A 22,747-nucleotide genomic window follows, 5' to 3' on the forward strand; every position below is an offset into this window, starting at 1 on the left:
CTTCAGATTCAGGAATTCCCTAACTGTTCTGGGGTAAAGAAGACATACTTTGATTGTCCATATCAAATCCTACAAATCAAAAGCTAACAAAAAAGTAGCTCCTAAATCTTTCACTTCTTGCTCATAGCAAAAAAAAGCCTTTCTACGTTCCTGTGTTACCTTTCTCACATCAGGAGATATCCACATTTTAAAACCAAAAAATAAATCTTGAGTAAAGATGCACCAGGAGCAGACAATCTCACGAAATACTTCAATATCGTACAATTACGACTTAAGATACCTGTCAGTACCACCGACTATGTTGAACTCTGACTGTCTAGACCCAGACCCTGGCATCTACTCAGCAGACAGAACCTGGACCAACTTCGAGACACTATCAGAGGATATCATCTCCCAAACGCTCAAAAGATTTGCCAAATCTCATTGCAAACTAGATATATGTCCAAACAACCTTATGACATCTGCTCCTACACAATTTATAACAGACATAACGAAACACTTGAACTATATGCTTCAAAATGGACTCTTCCCGAAGGAGAAAGGAAATATTTTACTCACCCCTATACCCCATAGGCGTAGTTTGACTGTTTCATTTGGGGGGGCAAAGAATGGGCGGAGCATATTAGCATATCATTTGCATATATAAATATGCAAATGAATATGCTAATATGGAGGAAGGAAATGAAATTTACAGGCAAAATATCACAGATGAATATTTCAAAAAGCTGACACATTTCAATTAATAAATTATGAATAAAATACTTTTATTTACCTTTGTTGTCTGATCATTTAGTTTTTCTATTCGCTTTGATCCCAGTGTCTTCTGTTTTATGCAGTGTCTTCTTTCCAGTAGGCTTCCCTCTGCTCCCCACCCTCCCAGTCCCATCCATCTCTTGCTCCTTCCCTCTGCTCCCCAACCCTCCCAGTTCCATCCATCTTCTGTTCCTTCCCTCTGCTCACCATCCCTCCGTCCCATCCATCTTCTGCTCCTTCCCTCTGCTGTGCCTGACCTCTCCCAATCCCATCCATCTCCTGGTCCATCCCTCTGCTCCCCACCCCTCGCAGTCCCATCCATCTCTTGCTCCTTCCCTCTGCTTCCCACCCCTCCCAGTCCCATCCATCTCCTGCTCCTTCCCTCTGCTTCCCACCCCACCCAGTCCCATCCATCTCCTGCTCCTTCCCTCTGCTTCCCACCCCACCCAGTCCCATCCATCTCCTGCTCCTTCCCTCTGCTTCCCACCCCTCCCAGTCCCATTCATCTCCTGCTCCTTCCCTCTGCTTCCCACCCCACCCAGTCCCATCCATCTCCTGCTCCTTCCCTCTGCTTCCCACCCCACCCAGTCCCATCCATCTCCTGCTCCTTCCCTCTGCTTCCCACCCCTCCCAGTCCCATTCATCTCCTGCTCCTTCCCTCTGCTCCCCACCCCTCCCAGTCCCATTCATCTCCTGCTCCTTCCCACCCCTCCCAGTCCCATCCATCTCCTGCTCCTTCCCTCTGCTTCCCACCCCTCCCAGTCCCATCCATCTCTTGCTCCTTCCCTCTGCTTCCCACCCCTCCCAGTCCCATTCATCTCCTGCTCCTTCCCTCTGCTCCCCACCCCTCCCAGTCCCATTCATCTCCTGCTCCTTCCCACCCCTCCCCGTCCATCCATCTCCTGCTCCTTCCCTCTGCTTCCCACCCCTCCCAGTCCCATCCATCTCTTGCTCCTTCCCTCTGCTTCCCACCCCTCCCAGTCCCATTCATTTCCTGCTCCTTCCCTCTGCTTCCCACCCCTCCAGTCCCATTCATCTCCTGCTCCTTCCCTCTGCTTCCCACCCCTCCCAGTCCCATCCCTCCCAGTCCCATCCATCTCTTGCTCCTTCCCTCTGCTTCCCACCCCTCCAGTCCCATTCATCTCCTGCTCCTTCCCTCTGCTTCCCACCCCTCCCAGTCCCATTCATTTCTGCTCCTTCCCTCTGCTTCCCACCCCTCCCAGTCCCATCCATCTCTTGCTCCTTCCCTCTGCTTCCCACCCCTCCCAGTCCCATTCATCTCCTGCTCCTTCCCTCTGCTTCCCACCCCACCCAGTCCCATCCATCTCCTGCTCCTTCCCTCTGCTTCCCACCCCACCCAGTCCCATCCATCTCCTGCTCCTTCCCTCTGCTTCCCACCCCTCCCAGTCCCATTCATCTCCTGCTCCTTCCCTCTGCTTCCCACCCCACCCAGTCCCATCCATCTCCTGCTCCTTCCCTCTGCTTCCCACCCCACCCAGTCCCATCCATCTCCTGCTCCTTCCCTCTGCTTCCCACCCCTCCCAGTCCCATTCATCTCCTGCTCCTTCCCTCTGCTCCCCACCCCTCCCAGTCCCATTCATCTCCTGCTCCTTCCCACCCCTCCCAGTCCCATCCATCTCCTGCTCCTTCCCTCTGCTTCCCACCCCTCCCAGTCCCATCCATCTCTTGCTCCTTCCCTCTGCTTCCCACCCCTCCCAGTCCCATTCATTTCCTGCTCCTTCCCTCTGCTTCCCACCCCTCCCAGTCCCATCTATCTCTTGCTCCTTCCCTCTGCTTCCCACCCCTCCCAGTCCCATTCATCTCCTGCTCCTTCCCTCTGCTTCCCACCCCTCCCAATCCCATCCATCTCTTGCTCCTTCCCTCTGCTTCCCACCCCTCCCAGTCCCATTCATCTCCTGCTCCTTCCCACTGCTCCCCACCCCTCCCAGTCCCATTCATCTCCTGCTCCTTCCCACCCCTCCCAGTCCCATCCATCTCCTGCTCCTTCCCTCTGCTTCCCACCCCTCCCAGTCCCATCCATCTCTTGCTCCTTCCCTCTGCTTCCCACCCCTCCCAGTCCCATTCATTTCCTGCTCCTTCCCTCTGCTTCCCACCCCTCCCAGTCCCCATTCATCTCCTGCTCCTTCCCTCTGCTTCCCACCCCTCCCAGTCCCATCCCTCCCAGTCCCATCAATCTCTTGCTCCTTCCCTCTGCTTCCCACCCCTCCCAGTCCCATTCATCTCCTGCTCCTTCCCTCTGCTTCCCACCCCTCCCAGTCCCATTCATTTCTTGCTCCTTCCCTCTGCTTCCCACCCCTCCCAGTCCCATCCATCTCTTGCTCCTTCCCTCTGCTTCCCACCCCTCCCAGTCCCATTCATCTCCTGCTCCTTCCCTCTGCTTCCCACCCCTCCCAGTCCCATTCATTTCTTGCTCCTTCCCTCTGCTTCCCACCCCTCCCAGTCCCATTCATCTCCTGCTCCTTCCCTCTGCTTCCCACCCCTCCCAGTCCCATCCATCTCTTGCTCCCACCCTCTGCTTCCCACCCCTCCCAGTCCCATCCATCTCTTGCTCCTTCCCTCTGCTTCCCACCCCTCCCAGTCCCATCCATCTCTTGCTCCTTCCCTCTGCTTCCCACCCCTCCCAGTCCCATTCATCTCCTGCTCCTTCCCTCTGCTTTCCACCCCTCCCAGTCCCATCCATCTCTTGCTCCTTCCCTCTGCTTCCCACCCCTCCCAGTCCCATCCATCTTCTACTGCCCCCCCCCCGCGAGGTCCAAGATCGTGACTCCGTTTACCCCCTCTCTTTCTTCCTCCCTCCCTCCCTCCCTCCGGCGCAGGCAACAGTCTTCAGCTTTTTCAGCGTTCCTGGCAGCGGTAGTGATGTACACGCTGCCTTCGGTCTGCCCCGGAAGCCTTCTCTTCAAGTTCCTGTTCCCACCTATGCGGGAACAGGAACTTGAAGAGAAGGCTTTGGGGCAGAGCCGAAGGCAGCGTGTACAACGCTACCGCTGCCAGGAACGCTGGAAGACTGCTGCCTGCGCCGGAGGGAGGGAGGAAGAGAGAGGGGTAGACGGACACGCTCCTCTCGGTCCGCTTGGCTTCCCTGCCCTCTCTGTCTGCGTCCCGCCCGAAAGGAAATGACGTCAGAGGAAGGCGGGACACAGATAGAGAGGGCAGGGAAGCCAAGCGGACCGAGAGGAGCGCGTGCCTGCCTGCATGTGGTTTTTTGTTTTTTTTTTTAAACTAATGGCGCGGCGTCGCCTCGCGTCGTTTGGGGGGGCATTGCCCCCCCTCGCCCCCCCCCCCCAGTCTACGCCTATGCCTATACCCAAAGACGCAAAGAAAAGTGCCAGTGAACTAACTAACTACAGGCCAGTAGCATCCATTCCCTTAATAACCAAACTAACGGAAGGGTTGGTGACCAAACAACTCACAAACTATTTAGACAAATTCTCAATACTCCACGACTCCCAGTCAGGATTTCGCTCTAACCACAGTACTGAAACAGTACTAGTTACCATCATGACTAAATTCAAACAAACGGTTGCAACAGGAAAGAACATACTACATGTCAAGAGCTTTCGACATGGTTGATCATGGAATACTACTACACATCCTCGAGTACTTCGGAATTGGAGGTAACGTTCTCAACTGGTTCAAGGGATTCCTAACCACAAGATCATACCAAGTGACATCTAACTCAATTACCTCAGCCACATGGATACCTGAATGTGGACTCCCACAAGGATCCCCCCTCTCGCCGACCCTATTCAACCTAATGATGATACCCTTGGCCAAACTATTATCAAAACAAAACCTTAACCCATACATATACGCAGACGACGTAACGATCTACATCCCATTTAAACAAGATCTAAAGGAAATTTCCAACGACATCAACCAAAGTCTCCATATTATGCATTCATGGGCAGATGCTTTTCGACTGAAACTGAATGCAGAAAAAACCCAATGCCTAATACTCACCTCTCAACATAACAAGAACAAATTCACAACCATTAACACACCAAACCTGAACCTTCCAATTTTGGAAACCCTAAAAATTCTTGGAGTTACCATCGATCGACACCTAACACTCGAAAGCCACGCGAAAAATAAAACTAAGAAGATGTTCCACTCTATGTGGAAATTAAAGAGAGTAAGACAGTTCTTCCCAAGGACTGTTTTCCGTAACCTAGTACAATCAATGGTGCTCAGTCATCTAGATTACTGCAATGCACTCTACGCTGGCTGCAAAGAGCAAATAATCAAGAAACTTCAGACAGCCCAGACACTGCAGCTAGACTCATATTCAGCAAAACAAAATACGAAAGTGCTAAGCCGTTACGAGAAAAACTACACTGGCTCCCACTCAAAGAACACATCACGTTCAAAATTTGCTCCCTAGTTCACAAAATCATTCACGGAGATGCACCAGCCTACATGTCAGACCTTATAGACTTACTATACAGGAATGCCAAAAGATCATCCCGAACATTCCTTGATCTGCACTTCCCTAACTGCAAAGGTCTAAAATACAAATTAATGTACGCGTCAAACTTTACCTATTTAAGCACACAGTTATGGAACGCACTGCCGCGCAACTTAAAAAAGATCTACGAACTAATGAACTTCCGCAAACTACTGAAGACCCATCTCTTTAACAAGGCTTACCACAAAGATCAACCAATATGAATATACACAACTCCTCCACACACATTCAGAATTATCTTATAATACTTGCTTGTAATACTACTATCGTGTCTTATCATTATCATGTTACCAAAGATTCTTCTGTAACACTAAACGTCTATTTTCTAATATATTTCCATCACTCATGATGTATTGTAAGCCACATTGAACCTGCAAAGAGGTGGGAAAATGTGGGATACAAATGCAATAAATAAATAAATGTTTAAAGAACTGTCTCATAATAGATGTTACATCAGGTTCAAATACCAATGATACTAATAAAGTCATTCTCTGGGATATTTCACTAACAGTTTCTTCAAGGATAGCTGAGATATTGTTCAGATTTAGAGATTGTTCAAGAACTGACTCATGACCCATTCCACCTTGTGTTTTTTTTTTAATAAACTGACAAATAGAAGATCTTGATTATAGGAAGCAAAGCAGCTGGGGAAAACTTCAAAACATCAGTTAAATATTTTTTTAAGAGATCCAAAGGTGTCATGGTCACCAACTTAGGAAAGTTCAAGACACGCAGATTACATCTCCTATTTTGGTTTTTTAGCTGTTCTAATTTACATTGTGTCATCATTCTAGCCACCACTGCAGAAGCCTTAAATTCCTGTAAACCTTTAACTTCAGTCTGAATTTGATTAAATAAATAAATAAATAAATAAATAAATAAATAAATCCAACTTAAACTTCTCAAAATTGTTGCTCATGTTATCAACTGTAGAGCCCAATGATGTTACCTCTGTAGTTGTCTTCATTAGTATTTCATCAAATTCCTGAATGGATTTCCAACTATGATCCAAAGAATCTGCCGTAGAAGCCCCTGGTTCGGCTCGCGTTGTATTTCTCTGCGTCCCAGTTTCCGGTGATCTGTCCCCATGAGACACCACCAACGCCGAGCTTGCGACAAAAGATGTATCTTCTGGAATCACCAGTCTGGCCATTCGACATGGCGGTACGCTTGCAGCTGGGGGTGATAAAGATATTTCATGCTCCAAAGAAGAGGACGCTCCTCCGTCCTCTTTCAAAGCGGAGCCTCCGCTCCCAGCACTGACCCTTGAGGGTTCAACTACAAAGCTGTCAATTCACCGCTGGTTAGAGGGAGCCTCAATGGTTGGTGAGGGCACAGCCTTGATGACCCCCTTCCTTTTAGTATGAGGCGTGGTGAGAAAGAAGTAAAATTCAAGGAAATCCACAGAAAAGGCACCAGCTAGCAACTCTGACGCTCACTGCAGTGAGAACCTATGCCATCTTGGACTCCTCCCCCTTTTTTTCACCGTTCTTCTCATTTTATCATAGTTTCCTCTTTGAAAGTTAAATACTAAGTAGTAGTAGTAGTATTGGATTTCCTGTGTGTACATACTCCAAAGTCAATATCAAATCTGATCATACTATAATCACTGTTATCAAGCAGCCCCAGCACCATTACCTCCTGCACCAGATCATGCACTCCACTAAGGACTAGAATTTTTCCTTCTCTTGTTGGCTCCTGTACCAGCTGCTCCATAAAATAGTCCTTGATTTTGTCAAGGAATTTTACCTCCCTAGCATGCCCTGATGTTACATTCACCCAGTCAATATCAGGGTAATTGAAATCACCCATTATTATTGTGTTGCCCAGTTTGTTAGCATCCCTAATTTCCTTTAACATTTCTACATCCGTCTGTTCATCCTGGCTAGGTGGACGGTAGTACACTCCTATCACTATCCTTTTCCTCTTTACAAGGAATTTCAATCCATAAGGATTCCAAGATATGTTTTGTTTCCTGTAAAATTTTCAATATATTTGATTCAAGGCCCTCCTTATCATACAAAGTTAGCCCTCCACCAATTCGATCCACCTTATCACTACACTATAATCTAAGAGCAGGGCAATGAAAACCAAGAATAAAGTGAGATGAAGGCAAAAGACTTCAAACTTACTCACAGTTCTGGTTTCACTTGGTCTTCTTCATTGTATGTTGTTACTCCTGCTCTCCTGCATCTCTCCTCTGCTGGTCATGTCCTGCATCCTCCTTCTCTCTGCTCCTGTTAAGTGCCTCTTAGTTGAGATACCTCCAGTAGCCCCAGTCCTCAATCCTTATCAGTCTTTCAGTGCTTTTTAAAACTATAGGGCATGAATATAGCCTGACCTCCTCTCCTCCTTCTTCTCATTCCATTCTGTACAATCACCCAACACACTGTGAAGTCCCATGCTCCTTCTCCTCCTACATCTACTAAGATAATGTTCAAGCACCTTTCTGACCTCATTTGCAACTCTGTTTAACTAGTCCCTTATTTTCTTACTCCTGTTACCCTATCTTATCTACCTATATGTTCCATCTTTGCTTATACCCTATTCTGTCTAGTAAACTGTTTTATTGTGTTGACATTGTAATGTAGCATACTACGCCATACTTTGTATTGTTGTTTGAATATTTTTACTGCTGTAAATGTCTATTGCTTATGTTTGACTTATTCTTGCTGTACATTGTCTTGAGTGAATTCCTTCAAAAAGGCGGTAAATAAATCCTAATAAATAAATAATAATAATAAATAAATACTTATTATTTCTATAGCGCTACTACATGTACACAGCACTTACGCTAAACACATAAGAGACAGTCTCTGCTTGACAGAGCTTACAATCTAATCAAGACAGGCAAACGGGACAAATAAGGTAATATGGAACAGAGGGAAATTAAGACTGAAGATTTGTCTAGGGTGCCCACTACCTTTACATTGGCTCCAAACAGTCACAAGCTGGAATCCCATAAAGGATCTCTCAGCCTAGACGTCACACACCAGCTATTTAGTTGGTGGGACAAGCCCAATCTAGACCTCCTAAGTTAGATTCGAAAGCCTGTGCCCCATTTTTAGCCAAACTTAGCAGCACAACTTCTCATCTGAAAGTTCACCCTAAATGAGGAACTTTAAAGTTGTGCTTATAAATTTAGGATTGCCAGGCCTGATATTCAGCCAGTGGCAATCAGCATTTTGCTGACCACTGCCAGCATTATCCCAGAAATCAGTGCCGGACCATGTCCTGACTCTGGCATGAACTACCGGGTCCATGGAGCCAATGAAAACATAGCCGGTTGATATTTGGCAAACCACATAAAGATAGGAATGACTTTTCTGCGATACTATTTATGCAGTTACGTTGGCCGGTTAAGTGCTAAATATTGACACTTAACTGGCGAAATGCTGACTCTGCTACCGGAACACACCCAAACAGCCGGTCTCGAGTTGGGCGCTAACCGGACATTTTCCAGTGGCACTATTTGGTTAAGTGCCACTGAATATGACTGGTTAACCCTGAACAAGTGATTTAATCAGTCAGGAGTTGTTTCTAGCCAGTTATATCACTTGGAATATTGACCCCGATTTATGATCCTAATTTATGAGCTAGTGCTGAAAATCAGTGCTAAGTTCCTAACTTATTTTCCCCACCATAAATCCACCTGGGTTGCACACAATTTTTATGCTGGGACATTTGCTCAGTACTGGTTCAGAGGGAAGTCCACACACTAAAACAATGCTGAGACTTTTGGTTAGTACTGGTACAGAGGGAAGTTCTCCCTCTAAAACCATCTGGGACTTTTGGTTAGTACTGGTACAAAGAGAAGATCACCCCCTAAAACAATACTGAGCCTTTGGGTGAGTACTGGTTCAGTGGGAAGAATACACTCTAAAACCATGCTGTGGCTTTGGGTCAGTACTAGTTCAGAGGGATGTTCACTCCTAATAGCATGCTGGGACTTTTATCAGTATTGACTCAGAGAGACATTCACCCCTAAAGCCATGCTGGGGTTTTGGGTTAGTACTGGTTCAGAGGAAAGATCACCGTCTAAATATATGCTGTGACTTTGGGTCAGTACTGGTTAGAGGAATGTTCACCTCTAAAACCAGGATGGGATTCTGGGTCAGTACTGATTCAGAGGGAAGTTCATCTCTAAAAACACGGGGCCTTGAGTCAATACTGATTCAGAGGTATGTTCACCCCTAAAACCATGCTGTGACTTTGGGTCACTCCTGATTCAGAGGGAAGATCACCCCTAATACCATGCTGTGACTTTTGAGTCAGTACTGGTTCACAGCAATGCCCTAGCCACGAGTGGGCCTCAGTGGGCCCTGGCCCACCCACTTTGGACTCAGGCCCACCAAGTAGCAGCACACCTATGATGTGGTTGGCAGGGATCCCCAAGTCCCGTGAGCCAAAAACTCCCAACAACTCTCTTTCCTGCGTACCTTTTAAATAGCAGATCTTTGCAGGTAGCAAGCAGTGACTGATTCACATTGCTTGTGGCAGCCGCACTGCCTTCCATCTCACATACTGCTGCCTATATGGAAACAGGAAATTGCATCAGAGGGAAGGCTGTGGGGCTGGTGTCAGCAGTGTTTATCAGTCAGTGCTCACTGCCTCTTGCGAAGATCTGCTATTTAAAAGATACACGGGTGGGGGGGGGGGGGGTTGTTGAGAAACAGTATGGCATGCAGGCGGGCAGGAAAGGGAAAGACTGAATTGTCTAGGATGCAGGGGCGGGGTTCTTCTGCCCACCTACCTTGGGCCCAGGCCCACCCAGAATTGGCTATGCCTGTGGTTCAGAAGAATGCTCACTCCTAAAACTGTATTGGGACTTTGAGCCAGTACTAGTTCAGAGGGAAGATCACCATGTTCCAGTGGTTGTGGAACAGGAGTATTTAATTCTCCTGTGACTTGATTTTGTTGAGAGGTTTATTTTGTGGGCATTCTGCAGCAGTCTTACTGAAAGCTTACAAAAAAAATTGTATTTCTATTGTAACCCACTTTGATCTGACAAGGCCAGGTGGTATATCAAGATTTGTGTCTGTTTCTAACATTGATTACCTTTCCTCAGATCCATACCAGTTATTGGGACCCACTAGCAGCCGCTTAGCCAACCCTGGTGAGTCAGCCTGTTTCTTATGATGCTCACCAATGCACCTCCATGTTTATCTCAGTGTAGTAGTATGGTGCACTTTGTATGTAGAGTACTGTCAGGTCAGTATTCGAACACTGCAGTCACTGTGTTTTTAAAATGCTGGTCATGATGTTTAAACATATTCCACATCTGGATATCTAGGTTGCTGGATATAAGTATTCATGGTAGCTGATGTTAGCTGTAAAGATACCAGGATTTTCAGCCATTATTGAGATATCTATGTGGTTTAAGTTAGGGCAGCCTTTTTTCTGGCCTATGTTTATCCACATAGCTATTGAGATAGTGTTTGATATCATTATCTGTAGAATTAGGTAGAGCACCACGCTCTGCCCTGGTGCTCTCTGGATGGTGCAAGTCGGTCTGTATGAACATTCTCTGGCACTGTCCACTGAATATCTGCATCTGGAGTTTTTTCCTGTTCTATAGTTGAGTTGCTTTATTTGGTTGTTTGCAGTGATATTACTCTGTATGACTGTATTCTTTGGGTGTGAGTTCTATTTGATCAATTTGATCTGTTCTATCCTTGGAATTGTTTTCTTGTCTTTGACTAGCCTGCCATTTAAGACAGTATAGTAGCTCAATTAAACTATAATGGGTCTATCCAAAAAAGATACTAAAATTTAGGTGCTCTAAATCTAGGCATTAAGTTAGTATTCTATATCGGCAAATATGTGTGCCTTATCCATTATAGAATATTGCGTAAGTCACCAATTAAGCACTGACATTCAGGTGCACTTACACTTGAGTAAATAGGCATGCCTAAATGCAGCAGTTAGGCACCTGACAGTATTCATTACAGTAGGCGCTTGAATAGTCAGAATGCCCATGACCCACCCATGTGAACGCCCCCTGTGTAGTTAGGCCAAGGAGGTTTAAAAGACAGGAGATGGCATGAACCTATCTGGCCCATTATGTGAGCTGAAGCTTGCTGTCATATTGAGTGACCCAAAACATTTGCAGACGCTATTGAAAAACAATAGCAAACTTGTGAGGTTTATATTGTTTTACTAAACCTTGATTTTGCATTCTTTCTGTTAGGAGTAGAGTTGAGTGAGATTTGGGAAGTTTTCGAGGGGTTTGTTTTGGGTACACCAATCTGGCAGCTGCTATGTGAAACCGGCCTCAACATTTTTACGTCATGCCGTCTCCTGTGTTGAGTTAGGCACCAGAACACTTGAGATGTCAAGTTATGGAAGAGTGCCTAACTGCTGTTTCACCCTGTTTTGGCACTTCCATTAACTTTCATTTGAGCACCCAAAATTGGCACACTATACAGAATTAACCCATATTGGAATTTCGAGCCATGTGATGCTTTCTTTCCCCTCAGCTGTCCTGTCTCCCTGTAATATAGTCTTCTTCTCTATCTCACTCTCCCCTTCTCTCTTTCTCTCTCTGTTGTCTTAAGAAACAGACAGAGCCCACAATGACAATTCTTCTTGCCCTAATCCCTTCCCTCTCTATTACCCCAGAGAATCAAGTCTAACAATGGCAACCCTTTCATCCTACCTTTGTACTCTTTCTTTCTCACATAGGAAAGTGCCAAGGTTCAACCACGGCAGATGCTGTGTTTCTAACTGCGCTCTCCTCTTTTGCCCAGAGAACAGCCAAATTCACTTTGGAGGTCTTTTTGTCCTAAACTTCCCCAACCACTTGCCTCAGGGAATAGCCAAATCTCAATAGTGTTAACCATCTACCTCTATCTATTCCCTCCTCTCTCACACAGGGAGTGGCCAGATCCAGCTGTGGCAGTTCCTCTTGGAGCTCCTGTCAGACAGCAATAACTCCAACTGCATTACCTGGGAGGGCACCAATGGTGAGTTTAAGATGACAGACCCAGATGAGGTGGCCCGGCGCTGGGGAGAAAGGAAGAGCAAACCTAACATGAACTATGACAAGCTAAGTCGAGCCCTGCGTTACTACTATGACAAGAACATCATGACAAAAGTCCATGGAAAACGTTATGCTTACAAGTTTGACTTCCAAGGGATCACACAAGCCCAGCAGACTCACTCCAGTGACTCTGCCGTCTACAAGTATCACTCGGACCTCCAGTACATGTCCCCCTACCACCACCAGCACCAGCAAAAAGTGGGCTTCCAGATCTCTCATCCCTCTCAGATCCCAGTCACCTCTCCCAACTTCTTTGGCACTCCATCACCCTACTGGAATTCATCTCCAACCAACATTTATCAGACCCCCAATGTTCCACGGCATCCAGCAAACCACGTATCACCCCATCTTAGCTCCTATTACTAAGAACAGAAAAGGGGTCCTCCAGGGTGAGGACAGTTTACAGAACTGTATCTCTCTCCCTATGATCACGACCACCATTGGCATCTCTTGAACTTGACTCACGATATTCAGTAGGGGGTCTGACCAATATGAAAGTGTGGAGATTCTCATAAGCACAGTCTGGAGCTGACCAATTCCATGCCCAAGCAATAAATCCTGTTTATATTATTTATGCCCAGTCAAACAGTATGGTTAAAGGATGAGTCCTGCAACACAGGCACTTGAGCAAGAGAAGATTCTAAAGGTGTGGTTTTTATTGATGAACAAAAAGACCTGACAAGGGACCGTGTTTTGGCTTCAAAAGCCTGCCTCAGGGGTCTTTCGTAGCTAACAGATGTTCTTCAACAGTTAAAAAACCACAAGGGATGTCTCAGGGATAATCGCAAGGAACCCAAATTAGTTGCAGCTCTGGCCTAGAGCTGGGTTACGGCACCTCTGCAAATCTAAGCATCGACTCTTTAAAATCCTAAAAGAATGGAGCTAATTAATTAATAAGCCTATAACATGTCACTTCACCCAGGTCAAATTAAACTGGTTGATCCGGTCCTGGATTTGCCCATTGCATGAATGTAGCTGCAGTTCTGATTTCTTGAAGAAAACTAAGACTACATTTCCTTGCATGCCATAGGGCAAAACCAGGCCTGAATCAGCCAGTTCTACAACTTTACTAGCACTATCTCTTCCTTTTCTTGACCATTTGAATTACTTTATTAAAACTACTGACTCTTCCAAAATTCCCTTTTTTAGAGACTAAAGAGAAGTGTGATAGAAAGAAGCAGCACTCCTAGATGGTTGAGTTTATCACAGACAGGCAGAGCTAGTTTAATTTAATTTAATCTTGAGATTTATATCCCACACATCATACAAAAATTCAAAGTGGGTTACAATAAGATTGAATAAAAACACAAAATTAAAAGCAAATACAGCAAGTAAATTCAGTTACACCTTATTAACTATATTCTGGTTTTATTCCTAGTGCAGCCATGGATTTGCAGTTCCAAGTCCATGAAAACTGGAGATACTACTGGCCAGTCATATTTCATCATTAGCACAATGAATATGCAGAAACTGATTTGCAAAGAATGGATTTCAGATATATGCAAATTTATCTTATACATTTTCATTGTGGTAATCAGTCTGGAGGGACTTGCAGTTCCTACTTTTCTTGGGGCTCTGTGAACTACAAGTCCCTTTATGCAACAGACCTACCAAGTTACCCAATTCTAGGAAGGAGATTTTAGCCCAGTCCTGGATTTCTGACCACCCCATCCTATTATATTATGGAAGCTGGTAGCCCAGATTTCAAAGATTAAAATCAGGGACTACAAATACCACAGTGCTTTGGGATGTTAGTTCAAAATCAAGACTGAATAAAAAGTCTCCTTCCTGGAACTGGGTAACTTGGCAGCAAGGAGGTTTGATAACAGAAGACGGCATGAGCCTAACTGGCCTATTATTTGGGCTGAAACCAGTAGGTGGAGCTTGTCACCCTATCAATTTCATTGTTTTGAGTGTACCAAGGTGGCGGCAGCTGCACTGGGGAAAATTAAAACCTCCTTGGGTGGAGTGGGTGGAGACTGGTTTCAGCCTTGTGACATCATTGTGTCTCATGTTATCAAACCTCCTTGCTTGGCAGCTCTGCTTGCAATGAAAGTACAATCAGACCTAGATCTGCCTGATTTTTTATTGAGAACATTTTTTAAGTAATACAGAACAAGAAATGCAAAACTGACAACAAATGAAATAAATAGTAATTTAAAGTCTGAGTGTGGGAAAATTATAACAATAAAGTAATTCTTAAAAGGAGAGCACTGGTTGCATAATGAGATAATCACCATAGCTTACTGTGGGTCATTCTCATCCTGCAGAAAGTTTCAAATCAGTGTGTGCTACCCATGTGCTAAAAAATACTTTTATTTTTTGTCGGAGTATGTGTGTTGGGGGGGGGGGAGAATAGGTATTACCGTGTGCTAACTGGTTAGCGCAGGATTACCCTGTAAGCCCTTACCACCTACAAAATAGATGTTGGTAAGTGCTCATGTGGTAATTATTTTTAATGACCATGTGCTAGTGACACCATTAGTGCATGGCCATTAATAGAAAACTGGCGTTTTCTGACTGCAGTAAAAATGGCCTTAGTGCATGGGAAAAACCCATGTAAGGGCACACTAAGTCCACTTTTTACCACAGCTTAGTAAAAGGACCCCTATGTTAAGATTGGTTGAATCTTTCCAATTACTTTAAAAAGTTTGGATAGCAAGTGATTTGAGAACATCAAAAGGGAATATTGAGAGTCATTGAATTTTAAAGATGGATAAGAACAATTATTTCTTTGGAATGCTGAATTTAAAATTTAAAAACATTTTGTATATAAATCCAAATATTGTTCCAAAAGGATTGTATTATTTTGCAATCATAAATCATGTATATTAAGGCACCTTCATAGTGTTTGCAATACCACACTTATTTGTATCTGAAATAGCTGCTCTCCATTATCTAAATGGTGTCCACAATGTATAGTGTACTAAAAAAACATAAGGATTGTGTAAGCCCGGATGGTTTGAACCAAAAGTGAGTTCAGTTTATTTTTTGATCTTCATTTAGAGGAAATAATATTTTGTTTAATATTTTATATATGTGAGATCTGCCTGTCCTAATAAAACAAAGCCAGCTAGGCGTCAATTCATGGGTTCTCAACCCAATTTATAGGATACATCTGGTCTGTTTGATTTCCAGGATATCTACATTGAAAATGCATGATATAGGTTTGTATACAATGGATGCAGTATATGCATATTCATTCTGGATCCCTGAAAACCAGACTGGATAGGGTACTTAGGAATAGTTTGAGAAACATTGATCTAGAGCTCTCTGGTGGTCCTATTCCGGGACTTCCCAAACTTGTCCTGGGTACCCCACAGCAGAGCCCCAAGTTAGCCAGTTCTAAGAATGAGATTTTGAGCCAGTCCTGGTCCTAAAGCAGTGTACTGGCAATTGTCCCTGATTCTACCCATTAAAATCACTGCTGTAGCTCCTATAATACATCATAACAGCGCTGTCAGAAATCTAGGACTGGCCTAAAATCTTGCTCCTAGAACTAGTTGGGTTTAGGATATCCACAAGGAATATACAAGAAATATATTTGTATATAATGAGTCTCCAATTGTAGGTATATTTGCTTTGGATATTTTGAAAACCTGATTGCTTGTAGGGTCCCAGGTCAGATTTATGATGCCCTGCCCTACTCTTCCTGAAGAAGCTTCTATAGGCTGATCTTAGGTCCCAGGTGACTCCAGTTCATTCAAGGGACAAGTTGATCCTGTCCAGGTTCAAACCTGCCAAGTCTCCTGCTTTGGAAAGCCACCTCTCAGCTTTTTTCTCTGCCTGCACTCAACCACAAGCAGCTTCAAATCTCACAGCCAACACTGCTAGCTGCAAGATTAATAGGCAGGAAGAGTCAGTTGCAAGATTCCATGCTGTTTGGGGTCACAGACCTGCCACAGATGCGACATTAGCTGAGTTGGGAGATGCAGAGCTGCCAAGTTACCCATTCCAGGAGGGAGACTTTTTGTTCAGTCCTGAATTTCTGCCAACCTCATCCTGGTGCATTATGGGACCCGCAGCACTGATTTCAATGGATAGCATCATGGACTACAAATACTACACTGTTTTGGAATGGGTAATTTGGCAACTCTAGAGATGACATCAAAATCTTCTGCTTAAAAATTCTTTCCCCTTGTCATCTCTGATGTTTTAGTGCATAACATGCATGCAGATGTAATGCCTAGTTTTTTTTTAGGGAAAGCCAAACTATAAGGCCATAGATGCATGGGAGGGGTGGAGAGGGGTTATTTAAGAGTAGCTTAGCATATATGAGGAGACTCCAAGTCCAATCACAACATCAGCAACCCATATCCTGAGATATATCCAGTCATGCTTTTCTGATTTGGAATGGACTTTGGTCAGGAGAACAACTGGCACAAGATTACATACAGAATATAAAGTTAGAAAATCAGAAATGGATCAACATAGCATAAAGACATGGAGCTATCTGGAAATTATACATTTTTTCCAGGATGGCATTATATGTAGCTTGACAAGTTTATTCTCCATTTTTTGTTTGTTTGTTTTAATGATACATTTTCAAATGTAGCAGGTGCAGGGCCGGCCCAACTACTAGACTAGGCACCTGCCTGGGGTAGCACAATTTGGGAGGGGGGGGGGGGGCAGCACAGTCACAATAATCAACATGTTTATGATCAACATCACTCCCTCATCCCAAAGTGTTCATTGGCTTCCCTTCCTGACCTTACCTCCTCCATAGCAGCACTGGAATGTCAGCTTGCCAACACAACACTCATTGCACCCAGCACAGAGCCTTCAGCATCTATGTATGTTCAACACCCAATTGGTCCCACTCCTCCAAACTCTGTTTCAGAAGGGGCTGGACCTGGCAGGCCTTAACCAGGCACAGAATCTGAAGACCCCATGCCTGAGTGTGACAAGCCAGTGCCTCAGTGGAGAGGGTAAGAAAATGAAGCCTTGTGGAGAGGATGGGGAGATGTTGGACACGGGGCGGGGGGATAGGAAAGGAGAAAGATACTAGACACCATGGGATATAGGGGAGAGAACAGAGAAGAAGATGCTGGGCAGGGAAGAGTTGATGCTAGATGTGAGGAGGGTGGAGGGAGGGCATTGAGCCACCCTGGGGTGTGGGTGAGGAGCCACATGTCTGAAGATTCACAGAGGATATCAGATATCCTTGGGCCAGCCCTAAGCAGGTGGAACATTTTTTACATATGTGTTATTTGGTTAATATGGTCTGTAATTTTCTTGTTTTTCTTGTAACATGGTTTGTAAAATATCTGCTTTTGCCACTTTGGTATTAAAAGATGAGACAAAATATCTGGCTGTATGAGTTTGTGTGTGTGTGGGGGGGGGGGGGGGGGGGGTAGTCCCTCTCCTCTGTCTCATTCCTTCTGTAAGAGGTTCTGTGCAATAGGTGGTGGGTGTCTGTCCTCTGTAGCAGCATAACAAGGGCTGTTTGAGTCGTGCAGCTGCATAGGGTGCAAAAATAGCTTCCAGCTCACAATCTCCTCTCATTGGCAATGGCAAAGTCAGCAGGGTAAAGGGTGAGTTGCATAGGGCTCCTCTATCTCATTCCTCCTGTGATGCAGGTGTGGTTATGGAAAGGGAAAGGAAATGGGACTTGATATACTGCCTTTCTGTGGTTTTTGCAACTACATTCAAAGCAGTTTCACAGTATATACAGGTAATTATTTGTACCTAGGGCAATGGAAGGTTAAGTGACTTGCCCAGAGTCACAAGGAGCTGCAGTGGGAATTGAACCCAGTTCCCCAGGATCAAAGTCCGCTGCACTAACCCAGTTTAAAACTCCCAGATGCACTTAAACTAAGGCCAAGGTACATATATTCTACAGTGTGTTCTACTTCCTGTGTATTTATGAAGAATTTGAAATTGTGTTGGAGGTTTTGTCATTGTTTCAGAAAAATCATAATCTTTGTCTTTTTCAGGTTTACTTATAGGGTCCAGGATTTGCAGTAGTTCTCTAGCACAGTAGTCTTTGCTAATTTTTCATTTGGGGCCACTTTGGATCCAAATGAACTGAAGGAAAGCCACCAAATATCTTCCCATGTGAGGCCTCAACATTGCTAATCGGTGTATGTCAAAGACATCCAGCCCACCAGCCTGCCTTCAAGCTTTTTATTTTGTGTGTTTCTTCAAGGAGATGGGCATTTCCAAATATATTCTCTTTTATCTATTGAGAAATACCTTGTCCTTCAAGCATGCGGCTCTTCCTCCCATCCACTTCTCCCTTTCTATTGTGAACTTGGGTAATGAGGCAGATAGCAGCAGAAAAATCCAAAATGATGATGAGGGCTACCCCAGGGCCCAGAGGTCTCCAGGGACCACCAGTGGCCCTTGGCCTTCCATTGAAGAGCACTGCTCTAGCAGGTATAGGTAGGGGATAGGCTAACCAGATTATCTACATATAAAATGTGTTTTATTTCTGAATTATTTAGTTTTAATTCTGGCGTTGAGGATTTCTCCAGTACTGTGGCGAGGTCATTGATGTAGGTGATCTTCAATCCTGTCTCACTCTTTGCTCCTACCAGATGCTGCCTTTATACAGGATTTTATCCTTACCTTTAGTTTACACCTGATGGATTAATACATGGATTTAATTACATCATATTCTCTTCTCCCCCTGCCCTCTCCTGTTTCTGGTGTCTACTAGTTTAAAATCAGAAACTTTTATAAAATCAATGAAACGTGTAAATATTCTTCCTTACATGGATGGGTGAGTTTTTAAAAAAATGTTTGTTGACGAGTGTCTGTAAGGTAAAGACATGGTCTGTGGTTTGGTGCTTTGGGAGAAATTCAGTCTGACCACCGTGCAAACTTTTGCTGTTCATGAGGAATTTTGTTGAGCACATTACAGAGCAGTTTGCTAATGTTTTACTTTTGACACATATGCTTCTGTAATTATTTGAGTTAGTGGTATCCCCCTGATTTTCAATGTGGTCCTGTCTGTTTATTAAAGTTCTTTCTGCTTGCCATGCTCTCTCTTCTTATTGTGCTCGAGCATGCATGTCTATCTCAGTCACTGGGCTGACTCCCCAGCCTTCCTGCACAGGACCTTAGCTGGAAACCTACTAATCCCATCTCCGGTCCCACACTGCTGCTTCCTGCTCTGCCTTCCTGTTTGTCAGTACAAAGAACAATGCTATGGGTGAACTCCTCCCCAAATCACCTTAGTTACTAACATGTCATATATGTCCCTTCCCTCTTCAGCTGAGCAACTCCCTGATCATTTGTATGATCCAGCAGAAAGCAATCAGGAGAAAGTGGCTGAAAAAGGCCATGAGCAGGACTAGCACCTGACCATGTTAATCCTGACATTGAGCCTGCCATGAGTAGGAAAGCGCGGGGTACAAATAAAATAAAATAAATAAATCCAACTCTGGCTTTCACTTATTAATATTAATAGACTGGTGATCCTGCTTTTCCTAAAGAAATTGGAAGTACAGCAAAATCAGAACTGGATTAACTTCTCAGTGTTGAACTGGATCTAGTGAAAGACTCAGTTTAGTCTTTGCAGTTATTATACAGCAAGAGCTTGTAATACAAATGGGTCTCAAGGTACAATTGATAGCTTTCTGGCTTTCTGTGCCTATGACTTGAGTTCAGATCCTACACTGGGATTTCTGTCAAGTAGCTGGCCTACTCCAGCCAGTCAGCCATTTTTGCTTGATAATTGAACTATTTCTTAATAGTCTGCCAGGACACCATCCACTGTCACACAAGTGGTGGCCCTCATAAGTTGTTCAAGACTTGGTACTTATTATGCCACAGGATCATCAGTGGGCTCAGTCCCTGCGCTTATCAATTTAATTTAATATAAAATGAAATTTTGATTTCACTTATTGCCAAATAGAGATTGAGGTGGATTATAATATAACAAAAAAAAAAAAAACAAGTTAGATTGGAATAATAATAATAATACAAAAAAATATGTTCCAAATAAAATTAATAACAAATATATAGAACTCAATGAAATAGCTAAAAAATGGAGCTATAAAGAGAATTAAATCATTACAAAGTAAGGGAAATTAATTTAAAAATGAAAACAAACGTTACATTATATGGGAAATTATGAAAACAAAAAATGTCTTCAATTTCTTCCTAAACACCAGGAGCTTTCAACAAATCTGGGACACATTCTCCCAAGCCTGAGAGGGGAAGGAAGAACTGAGGAATGCTGAGGAGCAGCAGAGTTTCACTTCCAGCCATTTAGCCACTTCCAGCAACAGTATCACTTCCAAAAATACCAGCACATCCTCCCAGGAAACTTTTTTATCAATATGGTACCAATACACACAATCTAAGTTTTGTAACTACCAACTCTTAATGACACAAAGTAAATTGACATCAGAAAAAGCCAAATCAGCCAACACATTATACAAAATCTGACGGAGGGAGGGGGGAGGGGAGAGTCTCAGTTCCATCTCAAGTCAGGAAGAAAACACTGAACGGAACACCTGTGTCTGAGAGGAGAGGGAAGAGTGAGAAGTTTCTCTGGGAACACAGTGGCAGTATAGTCTCCACCCCTGCTTCTGGGGCATTCCAGGAAATGCCCCTGAGCTCCCCATAAACAGGGAGGTCAGCCATAGGAGCCAGTTCTGTGGGTGTTTGAGTATCCTCAATGTTGAACAAACTTGACTGGGTCAAAGCAGAGGTAACTTCAATTGGGTTTAGCACCCCCAATAATTCTGAAACGTTGGCTCCTATGAGGCCAGCTTGGAGTAGGAGATGGAATGGTTCTCCTCCTCATAGTAAGGTCCTGAACAGGAGAGAGACTTTTTGACATGCCCTAAGCAAGGTATTTTCTATAAAGGAGGTATAGAAATGGGCTGCTAATCTTCCTGCACCTCGCTGGGGTGGTTGTTTATATGGTTGTCAGCTTAGCGATTGGCTGTTGTGTGCATGTTCAGCCTACCGACTGGCTTCCTCCCTATCACATGCAAATGATCCTATTCACAAAAACAGTGAGCAGCTCATTTGCATGCGATTCGCTTTGGGAATCCATCTGTATTTCCAAATCGGTAATTCTAACTGAGGTGGAAATACAGACGGATTCTTTACGGGGCCTTTGTGCATCTGTGCCCTGTCTCTCAGTTCTGATACAATAAACACTTTCTTATAATGCTATGGGAACTGGTTATTTAATTATCTACCAGTGTTGGTGGATGGGAAGCTGGAGACTTTGAATTGGATCGTTTAGTATTGCCCAGGGTTACCAGTTACCGCTTGGCAACAGGTAAGAAAACTCAGTGCTTTTTTTGTAGGAAAAAAGGTACCGGGGCTCATTATGGGCGGGGTCATTATATATGGCTCCACCCCTATAGTAGCCACACCCACAGTAGCCACACCCCTTATACTAGCCGTGGCACATATAAACAGACATCATTGAAAATACTATACCAGTATAGGAGAAAAATTTACTTGTGATTTTTTTTCATTATAATTTCTATAAGTTGTTACAGCTCTAGTATACCCAGTGCAAAATAAGACAGCAGATATAAATTCTGAAATTGGACATCTTCCAAACACTAAAATAAAAATAAAATGATTTTTTCTACCTTTGTTGTCTGGTGACTTTTTGTTTTTCTGATCATGTTGGTTTCAGTCTCTGATTCTGCTGCTCTCTATCTGTTCCCTTAACTCCGTTTCCAGGGCTTCCTTTCTATTTATTTATTTCTTTGCTTTCCTCCTAAGGGCAGGCAGGTGAGCTGGCTCTAGGAAAAAAAGGTGCCGGTACACTGTACCCTATATTTGAATCACCTAGACAGAAATATGTGGGGACTATATATCAAATACCAAAATCATGTCCCAAACATAGACATATTCAGCAGGAGATTTCTTCCAAACAATGTCCAAATCTATATAACAAAGTATTTCTCATGATCTTATATATACACTTATAGGGATTATCAAATCTATATGCATCTCGCAACCATCTGAACAATTTTGTTCTATCGTTCTATCGTTATAAACAAAATGGCGCGGTGCAAATCCTCATAGAATCCCAATTTTGCTCTAATATTTATTTACTTTTGTTCAAAAAGATTTTCTTAAAAATTCTTAGAAATTGCAACTTATCTTCAATGGCAGCAACATGAAAAGATCAGGAACCCCCGCCGACATGGCCAGGTTTCGCAAACTGCTTTATCAAGGAGGAGGCTCACTGCAATACAACAATCAAAGTGAGAAGCATACTAACTTCCATAAAGGGATTCCTTATAATCTAAAAATTTATAATAAATGAAATACTTATTTACCATTATGACTTTCAAACTGCTCCTGCATAAACAAAATGGCCGCGGTATATGTTATAATTTGTCCATGCCGCAAAATATATGTAGGGAGATCCAGCAGACCCATTAAGGTGCGTTTGAATGAACATAAATCTCGAATAAAAAATCAAGTACTCTCGGCACCTTTGGTTCAACATTGGCTAGAATTCCATCATTCCCTTA

General features: G+C 44.0%; 1 protein-coding gene across 3 annotated transcripts in view; it reads left to right on the forward strand.

Annotated features, from left to right (window-relative positions):
- ETV2 (ETS variant transcription factor 2) overlaps positions 1-14,630 on the forward strand; it is a 196,759-nt gene extending 182,129 nt beyond the window's left edge. For 2 of the 3 annotated variants that reach the window (XM_030211833.1, XM_030211835.1), the window contains exons 8-9: positions 10,311-10,358; positions 12,118-14,630. In XM_030211833.1, the coding sequence (XP_030067693.1) occupies positions 10,311-10,358; positions 12,118-12,650 (581 nt within the window). In that variant the 3' untranslated portion in view covers positions 12,651-14,630. The remainder of the gene's footprint in view (positions 1-10,310; positions 10,359-12,117) is intronic. The other variant, XM_030211834.1, reaches the window with a different exon arrangement.
- The last annotated feature ends 8,117 nt before the right edge of the window (positions 14,631-22,747 follow it).

Source organism: Microcaecilia unicolor, chromosome 8, assembly GCF_901765095.1.
Source record: "Microcaecilia unicolor chromosome 8, aMicUni1.1, whole genome shotgun sequence".
Taxonomy (NCBI): domain Eukaryota; kingdom Metazoa; phylum Chordata; class Amphibia; order Gymnophiona; family Siphonopidae; genus Microcaecilia; species Microcaecilia unicolor.